Source organism: Trachemys scripta, chromosome 25 (assembly GCF_013100865.1).
Source record: "Trachemys scripta elegans isolate TJP31775 chromosome 25, CAS_Tse_1.0, whole genome shotgun sequence".
NCBI classification, from domain to species: Eukaryota; Metazoa; Chordata; order Testudines; family Emydidae; genus Trachemys; species Trachemys scripta.
Window position 1 is genome coordinate 6,080,001 of NC_048322.1, and position 9,835 is coordinate 6,089,835.

The following is a 9,835-nucleotide window of genomic DNA, read 5'->3' on the forward strand; positions in this document are numbered from 1 at the left end:
GGTGCCCTGCCTGTGTCCCCCCAGAGTACGTGCGGGTGCACTGGCGAGAGGACACGTTCTTCGGGTACCAGTTCCTGAACGGGGTCCACCCAATGGTGATCCGGCGCTGCATAGAGCTTCCCTGCAACTTCCCTGTCACACCGGTCATGGTGGCCTCCTCCCTGGGGGAGAGCACCAGCCTGCAGGACGAGCTGGAGGTAAGTGGGGTGCCAGGGACACCGCTGGGGGGACTCCGCCACGTCTGAGCTCTTGGCTCCCTCCCCAGTGTCGCTCTGGGCATGAGCAGCCACAGGTCAGAGGTGTCCAGCTGGCCCTACTCCAGAGCCAGTGGCTGCGCTCACACTGGCCACTCGGCTCCAGGGGCTAGTCCCAGGGCACTTCTGTGGGAGGCTCACAGCGCTGGGAGAGGCAGTGCTGCGTGGAAGCTCACAACGCTGGGAGAGGGCACTGCTGTGGGGAAGCTCACAGCACTGGGAGAGGGCACTGCTCTGGGGAAGCTCACAGCACTAGCATCCCAGCTTTCCCCTATGCCCCGGAGTCCCCGCTCTGCACCCCCGAATACGGTGGCCCCCGCACTCTGCTCTCCTCTCCCTGTGCCTTGCAGATGGGGAACATCTTCCTCGCTGACTATAAAATCCTGGAGGGCGTCCCAGCCAACACGATCAACGGCTACCAGCAGTACATCGCCGCGCCCCTCTGCCTGCTGCACCTGCAGCCCTCCGGGGAGCTCGTCCCCGTGGCCATCCAGGTAACAGCCCCTGGCGCCCCCACATGCTGCCTAGTGGGAGCCCCAAGCAGCCCCCACCCCTACACAGTCCCAGGGCTGGGCATTGCCGTCTAAGGGACCAGCCCAGGAGAGAACCCAGGAGTCGTGGCTCCCAGCCCCCCTGCTCTAACCCACTATCCCCCACTCCCCTTCCAGATCCAGGGAGAGAACCGAGGAGTTCTGGCTCCCAGTCCTGCCCTGCTATAACCAATAGACTACACTGCCCTCCCAGAGCCGGGGAGAGAACCCAAGAGTCCTGGCTCCCTAATCCCCCCACACCCTTCTGTGTGTGCCTGCGTGTGTGTACACACACCCCAGCTGTGTGTCTCCTCTTCCTAACACTGGATTTGCTGTACCGTCATGTCCCCTCATCCTGGCAGCCGGGTCCCAGCCCCTGGGCTCCCCTGGGGAAGCAGCAGGATTCACACCCCCGGCATGCACCAACCCGGCCCCCCAAGCCTCCTGTGTCTCTCTCCCACCCCCCCACAGCTCAGCCAGTGTCCAGGCCCCGACAGCCCCATCTTCCTGCCCAGCGATTCCGAGTGGGACTGGATCCTGGCCAAGACCTGGGTGCGCTACGCCGAGTTCCTGGTGCACGAGGCCNTCACACTTTAGGAAAGATGTGGCCAAATTGGAGAGAGTCTGGGAAAGAGGAACAAACATGATAAAAGGTTTCAAGACCCTGACCCATGAGGCCAGGTTAAAAAAACAATGGGCACATTTAGTCCTGAGAGAAGACCGAGAGAGGGGACCTGATAGTCTTCAAATATGTTGAGGATGGTGATCAATTGTTCTCTGGTCTTGCTAAAGGCAGGACAAGAAGTAATGGGGTTATTTAGTCTGCAGAAGAGAAGAGTGAGGGGGGATTTGATAGCTGCCTTCAACTACCTGAAGGGGGTTCCAAAGAGGGTGGATCTAGAATGTTCTCAGTGGTGGCAGAGGACAGAACAAGGAGTAATGGTCTCGAGTTACAGTGGGGGAGGTGTAGGGTGGATATTAGGAAACACTATGTCACTAGGAGGGTGGTGAAGCACTGGAATGGGTTCCATAGGGTGGTGGTGGAATCTCCATCCTTAGAGGTTTTTAAGGCCTAGCTTGACAAAGCCCTGGCTGGGATGATTTAGTTGGGGTTGATCCTGCTTTGAGCGGGGGCTTGCACTAGATGACCTCCTGAGGTCTCTTCCAACCCTAATCTTCTATGATTCTATGATTCTAATGGGCTAAATCAAGTAATGGGCTTAATCTGCAACAAGGGAGATTTAGGTTTAGGGATGGTCTCTCAAAGTCCCTTCCAGCCCCACGATTCTACGTTTCTGTGAAAACAGGGGTGTTATGAGTGATCAGTCATTTTGAGGTACAATGCAAAGCGAAACATCGGGGAGACACATTTGTCATGGATGTATTGTCCGTCGTTGTGTTGTGCTGAAATAGATCGTGGTGGTATTTCATTCTAACCCACCTCCTGGTCCAGTGGCTCAGAGGTTTAAGGCTCTGTCTCTGGTCCCTTCCCAGGCCATGGGCTCGGGGCACGAGGGGACCAACGTGCTGATGGCCAAGGGCATGTCCTGCCTGACCTACACCTCCCTCTGCGTCCCTGATGACATCCAAGAGCGCGGGGTTGACTGCATCCCCAATTACTACTACAGGGATGATGGGCTGAAGATTTGGTCGGCCATTGAGAGGTAAGGAGCAGGAGCCGGGGCAGAGGGTAGCGATGAAGCAGATGGCATGTGGAAAATTCCCACCAGCTCAGAGTTGCTTAGAACATGGCTTTCCTGCCACATAAAGAATTCTGAGTAAAAAAAAACTGGGATTCCCCAAAAGACACTTTTTCAAAGACACCGCCCCCACACACACACAAACACAGCTAGATTGCATGAATGATCCTTGAGCCACTCATGAATCACACAGAGAAGGGCACCAGCCAATTCTCTCCAGCCTTGCACACCAGAATGATACCATCTTGCCTTGGTCAGAAGCCTGGCCAGTTTCAGTTTATTACCCAGTCCGCCCCTCCCTCAATGCGGAGAGGACATGCACCAGTCTTTGTAAATGAGCTGAGATTTCCTGAGCACTTCAACCAAACCAAATTGTTTTAGGTCAAATATAAAACAGGTTTATTAACTACAGAAAGATAGCTCTTTTTAGTGATTATACGTGGCAGGCATAAGGGGTTAGAGATAGTTACCAAAGAAAATAAAAGGCAAGCGCACTGTCTGAATCTTAAACCTTATTACCTAGGCAGCATTTAGATCAAACAATTTTCTCATCCCACTGGATGTTACAGTTCTTAATACACAGGCTTCTCCCTGAAGCCTGGGACCAGTCTCAGTGATGCTTGGGCAGCCCTCATTGAAGTGTAAATCCCTTAATTACAACTCCCCTGTTTATTAATGATCATTGAACACCCTCCTGGGTGTGGTGGGGAGAAGTTCTTTGTATGTCACTAGCAAATTTAAAGCATATTTCAATAATAACCACACAGCAAAATCTCATAACTTCATACACACTAACGATATACATATTTGGAAAGAACAAGGGGTTTCAGCAAATCATGACCTTTCATACGATATCGTACATGGCATGCTTTGTATGAAATATCACAACTATATAGGAATGATGCATATGGGTTTTACAGTACAGTGTGTCACAGATTCTATTCTTAATACCTGGAGGTTCCCTGGTAACAAGGCAGCGTGATCTCAACAGGCAGCTTTGGGCACTAAAAAATTAATCCTACCACAATGGAAAAGTCAACCCCCATCAAACATTGATGCCTGGCTTGGCGATCTGGCTGATCACTCAGCTAACGAATGGCTGGCATTCTAGAGAAAGGGAATGCTCAAAAAATTCAAAGCAATTTGGGCTGATTTATTAGAGGTCTATGATCAATGTAGACCCTGAAGATAGATATGTCACATCCCCTCCCCTGCCTTTATCCGAACCCACGTTACTTACTTTGTGTGGTAGATTGGTTGGCTTTGGAAAAATGAATGAAAACTGGTAAATACACAAAAATTGAGAGGAAAAGTCAAATTTTTAGCAATTTTGCCCCAACCCAATTTCCGGGGAAAGATCACATTGAGGGTGAATGGAAACACGTGGTTTCAGTCAAGACAAGATGTTTTGTGCCAGTGGCGACTCTTGTTTAATGTATTAACTTCCACAAGAGCAAGTCCAATTTGAAATGAAAAGTTCAACTCTGCCGTAGACGAGATCCAGGATCACCTGGGGTTCAGGCCAGGCTTAGCCACCAGGCCATGCTCCCACAGTTAGGAAAGGGCGAAGTGGAGGGGACACTAGGTTCCGGCAAGGGTGCATGGTAGCATTGGGCTGTTTGCAGTCACTGACTGAATGACGCTGGTGCACTAGGAAGCGATGAGGCCTGCATCGACCCATCCAGGCTGACACATCTCTGCTCTTTCCAGCTTCGTCTCCGGCATCGTCAGATACTATTACCACAGCGATGCCCACGTCCTGGCCGACTGCGAGCTCCAGGCCTGGGCAGACGAGATCTTTCGTGAAGGCTTCCTGGGGAATGAGGCATCTGGTAGGGACCATGTGAACCAAGAGCTCTGTAGCCGCTGGTCACCGGGCTCCATACGGGAGCCACTGGGGGGCATCTCTGGACTGCATGATTCAGGAGGCTGAACGACTGTCAGCTAGATCCTGGCTAGTGTTAATGGGCATCTCCCCATTGGAGTCAAGGGGCCAAATTCCGACTGATGTCAATGGGCGTCTCGCCATTGGAGTCAATGGGGCCAGATCCCAGCTGGTGTCAATGGGCGTCTCGCCATTGGAGTCAATGGGGCCAGATCCCAGCTGGTGTCAATGGGCGTCTCTCCATTGGAATCAATGGGGCCAGACCCCAGCTCATATCAAGTGGCCCTGCAGGCAGGGGTCATAACCCCCGGACGGGGAGCAAGCTGTCCGACCCTGCAGGAACAGGGTGGCCTGGGTCACGGTGGTTGGATGGGGCCATGGGGTGACTGGGAATGGCCCCAAGGGGGAATGGGCAAGGGGGGGAGATGGCACATGGCCAAGCTGAGGCCCGGAGCAGCGGAGTGAGGCAGTGCAGGGCTGGGCCAGTTCAGTGATGCCCAGTCTCCATCCCGCAGGCTTCCCCTCGTCCCTGCAGAGCATCCCCGAGCTCATCAAGTACCTGACCATGTGGATCTACTGCTGCTCGGCCCGGCACGCCGCCCTCAACAACGGGCAGGTAGGGAGAGGCCAGTCTGGGCGGTCAGGGCCCAATTCCCAGCCCCCCACGGGGCCCTGGGGTCCAGCCACCGACACCCCCACCCTGCCCCCCACAGCACCCTGGGGTCCAGCCACTGACACCCCCACCCTGCACCCAACACGGGTCCCTGGGGTCCAGCCACTGACACACCCACCCTGTCTCCCACCCCACTGACACCTCAATCCCCAGGACCCTTGTCAAGGCTGCTTCCCCACTCTGAACTTTAGGGTACAAATGTGGGGGCCTGCATGAAACTTCTAAGCTTAACTACCAGCTTAGATCTGGTCCGCTGCCACCACTCCCAAAGTGCTAATTCCCTTCCCTGGGTAGCCTTGAGAGACTCTTCACCAATTCCCTGGTGAATACAGATCCAAACCCCTTGGATCTTAAAACAAGGAGAAATTAACCATCCCCCTCCTTTCTCCCACCAAGTCCTGGTGAATCAAGATCCAACCCCCTTGGATCTGAAAACAAGGAAAAATCAATCAGGTTCTTAAAAAGAAGGCTTTTAATTAAAGAAAAAGGTAAAAATCATCTCTGTAAAATCAGGATGGAAAATAACTTTAGAGGGTAATCAAAGTTAAAGAGTCCAGAGGAATCCCCTCTAGCCTTAGGTTCAAAGTTACAGCAAACAGAGATAAACACTCTAGCAAAAAGGTACATTTACAAGTTGAGAAAACAACGATAAAAACTAACACGCCTTGCCTGGCTGTTTACTTACAAGTTGGAAATATGAGAGACTTGTTCAGAAAGATTTGGAGAACCTGGATTGATGTCTGGTCCCTCTCAGTCCCAAGAGCAAACCACCCCCAAAACAAAGAGCACAAACAAAAGCCTTCCCCCCACCAAGATTTGAAAGTTTCTTGTCCCCTTATTGGTCCTTTGGGTCAGGTGTCAGCCAGGTTACCTGAACTTCTTAACCCTTTACAGGTAAAAGGATTTTGGAGTCTCTGGCCAGGAGGGATTTTATAGTACTGTACACAGGAGGGCCGTTACCCTTCCCTTTATAGTTATGACAATCCTGCTCTAGCAGCCAATCCCCCACCCAGCACCCAACCCCAGTGAGACCCTGGACACTTCTGGATCCTGTCCCAGCACCCCCAACCCCCACTTTGACTTTCCTAACCATTGCCCATGGGTGACACCGTGACCAAGCCCTGGAAGCCCAGATCCCTTGGCTGAGCCAGACCTTCCCTGTGCTGGTGTCCCCTGGGCTGGGCTGGGGGGTGGGGTCCCTAGCTGAGCTGGTAGGGGGTCCCCGGCTGCTCTGACTGTGGGGGGTCTCTCTGGGCCGCAGTATGACCTTGGTGCCTGGATGCCCAACTTCCCGTCCTCCATGAGGAACCCCCCACCCCAGGCCAAGGGCACCACCTCCCTGGAGAGCTACCTGGACACCATCCCGGAGGTCAACAGCACCAGCCTCGCTATCTTCACCCTCTGGGTCATCTGCTGCGAGCCGGCAGACTCGGTGAGAACATGGGCACTAGGGGTCACTGTGGGGCAGGGAGCAGGGCACAGGCTCAGCAGGGGGCACTCTCCCCTGGCAGGCAGGGTTGGCCCCAGGGCGACAATAGGGGGCGCTGTGGGGCAGGGAGTGGGGCAGGGGGTTCAGCAGGAGGCGCTCTCCCCTGGCAGGCAGGGGTGGCCCCAGCGTGGCGCTTGGGGGCAATGGGCTGCGGGTGTCTGTTGAATGAGCCATTCTGCTGATTTCTCCATCCCCTCCTTTGTGGTAGCAATAAAGGACCCACTGACATTTCACATGAGCCAGGGGATGAACCGGGGTGTCCTGGCCCAGTTGCACTTTGGGGGATGCCCTGTTGTTTCAACCGGCTGCAGGATTCTCCTTCCCTCCCTGGCCTGAACTCTTCCCAGTTTTGCTACAGTTCTGTTAAACACCTGCCCTGTGCTCTAGGGCACACGAGGGATCCTTGTGTAACCAGCTGCCCCGCCCCAAAGGTGGCTGCATCTCAGCGCAAGGTGCGGGAGCCCTTCTGTGCTGTACCTCACTGCTCTACCATTCCCTTGCAGAGATCCCTGGGCACGTATCCCGATGAGCACTTCACGGAGGAGGAGCCCAAGCGGCTGATCACAGCCTTCCAGGGGCGCCTGGCCCAGATCTCCCAGGTGATCCAAGAGAGGAACAAATCCCTGCCCATCCCCTACCGCTACCTGGATCCCCACCAAATCGAGAACAGCACATCTATCTGAGCCCGACCAGCGAAACCCAGGGACGGGCCCCCTGAGGCCGCTGGCAACGCTGTCCCTGAGATCCTGTCCCAGGAGCAATAAACCACAGCCTGGCTCCACTCTGAATGGCTGATTCTGTCTAGTGGGGTACAACACAGGGGGCTGGGAGCCAGGACTCCTGGGTTCTCTCCCCGGCTCTGGGAGGGGAGTGGGCGCTGGTGGGTTAGAGCAGGGTGGGTGGGGAGTCAGGACTCCTGAGTTCTGTTGTCCATAAGCAACAGGGATAGGTATCCTGTGCTCACTGTGCCTCAGTTTACCCCTCATCAAAAGGAGATGATATCCCCAAGCTCCTCCGCAGGGGGAGCTAAGATTAGCCTGGGGCAGGGCCAAGTTCTAACCTGGGTCAGACTCAGGGTCAGCCCCAAGTGGCAAGAACAGATCACCCCAGGGAAGGACACGCCTTGAAGTCTCTAGCCTGACCCTTTATTTACATGGTCACATACAGTTTTTAATGACTCCTGTCATGAGGTGTCTTGTTCATCTCCTCCCCATGACACATTATATAGATAGATAGATTGATATTCCCCTGCCTTTCCCCCGCCATCCCGGCCGCTTTCCTCCCCCACAAGATACACCCAAAAGTTATTGCAAAAAAAAAAGTACAATTTGTACACAAGTCTATGAAAAATGATAGACAATCAGATTCCCAGACTGGGTAGCCGGCTCCTCCCTCACAGCTATGAGCATCCCGGGCCTTTAAGACACAGCTGATCATGGACCATCCCTTTAAGAACATGGTTTTTGGTCTACAGACAAATATTTACCAAGCTCATTGAGTGTCATCAGAAATACAGGTTAGAGAACGATGACCTCTCACAGGCCACCCCTTTAAGAGATGGATGATCACATGCCAGCCTTTTAAGAAACTTATTTTTTGGTCTACCAACAAATATTTACCAAGTACATCAAGTGTCATCAGAAATGCAAGTTAGAGAAAGATGGCCATTCACAGGCCATCCTTTTAAGAGATGTCCGCTCACAGCTCCCCCTCTCCTCAAGGAAAAAAATGTTTGGTCTGCAGACAAATAAACCTCTACCTCGATATAACGCTGTCCTTGGGATCCAAAAAATCTTAGGGTGTTATAGGTGAAACCGCGTTATATTGAACTTGCTTTGATCCACTGGAGTGTGCAGCCCCGCCCCCCCGGGAGCACTGCTTTACCACGTTATATCCGAATTCGTGTAATATTGGGTCACGTTATATTAAGGTAGTAGTGTATCTTCCAAGGAAATGGAACCATCACGAAAAATGTAGCATAGACAAATGTGGCTAGACTCAGGCCACCCCTTTATGGAAAAACAACTCTACAGATTAAAAAATGACCATCCCTTTAAGAAATATTTTTTCCCCCGCAGACACATCCTGACCAGGTACATGAGGCACCACTAGTTCTGATACTATGGCCCATCAGAGGCCATCCCTTTAAGATTTTATTTTGTCTGCAGATTCACCAAGTCTATCAAGGACCACCTGAAACACAGGTCAGACAGCTGGTCAAAAGACCATCCCTTTAAGAGTTTTTGCTGTCTGCAAACAAATATTGACCATTACCTATGGCTGATTGGCAGCCACCCTTTTAAGAAATAGTTCCCACTGCAAGTAAATATTGACCGAGTACTATGGCCGCTTGGCCTCCACCTCTGTATGAGTTTTACAGAGGGGAGTTTGTTGTTTGGTTGGGGGTGGGGGTGTTTGTCTGCAGATCAATATTGACCAAGTCTGTCGAGCAATGACAAAAACCCATGTGGAAGAACCTAGCCAATCAACCTCTAGCCCTTTATGACTATATTTTTTGTCCACAGAAAAATATTAACCAAGCGCACCTGGGCTGGCATTGCTATAATTTTCCAGACAGGTCACTGGATCCTTGGACCTCAAGGTCGGGCATATTACGATTATTTTGGGACCAGTTTTTCACACAACATTGTGGCTGACTAACGATCTGGGCAGGTTATGACCCTGCCGAGGGGAAACCTGGTCACAAGGTGTTGGCATTTCCAACCATTTCATAACAACTGCGAGGGCATTACTGTGGTGGCCGGCTATTTCACTCAAGCAACCAACAAACAGCGGGGAGAAAAGTCATCCCGGCTAAAGATTCGGAACAGCTAAGAACACCGAAGACTTGCGATTCCAAGCAAAAAACAACTGCGGAGGGCCCACATGCATGTAGCCCCCATGGCCAGTGGCAGGAACCAAATGCAGGACCTCCAGCCCCACAAAGCAGCTGTGATAGCAGGGAGTGAGCGGAATATTGTTCCTATCAGAGCCCCTAGAGGGAGCTCATCCCCTGGCACCCAGATTAATATATATATATATATATATATATATGTAAGAAAACAAACCTTGAAGGCCCTCTTTACCCATCCCAAAGAAGCAAAAAAAGAGCAAAAAAATATTTGTTCATAGATTCCAAAGCCAGCTGGGTCATTTTGCTCAGGTAGTTTGACCTCCAGGAGAACACAGGCCAAAGACCTGCCCCAAAAGCTCTTTAAAAACAAAAAACACACCCAATCTTGACTGAAAACTTGCCCAGGATGGAGTATTCCCCCCACGACACTCAGTAACTTGTCCCAACAGT

The 9,835-nt window shown here is 52.3% G+C and overlaps 1 protein-coding gene across 1 annotated transcript; it reads left to right on the forward strand.

Annotated features, from left to right (window-relative positions):
- Nucleotides 1-2,281: 2,281 nt before the first annotated feature.
- LOC117870109 (hydroperoxide isomerase ALOXE3-like) lies at nt 2,282-7,296 on the forward strand. The gene is made up of 5 exons (XM_034757305.1): nt 2,282-2,448; nt 4,195-4,316; nt 4,885-4,985; nt 6,304-6,474; nt 7,035-7,296. Exons 1-5 carry the CDS (start codon nt 2,282-2,284, stop codon nt 7,212-7,214), a joined length of 741 nt encoding a protein of 246 aa, XP_034613196.1. The 3' UTR covers nt 7,215-7,296.
- The last annotated feature ends 2,539 nt before the right edge of the window (nt 7,297-9,835 follow it).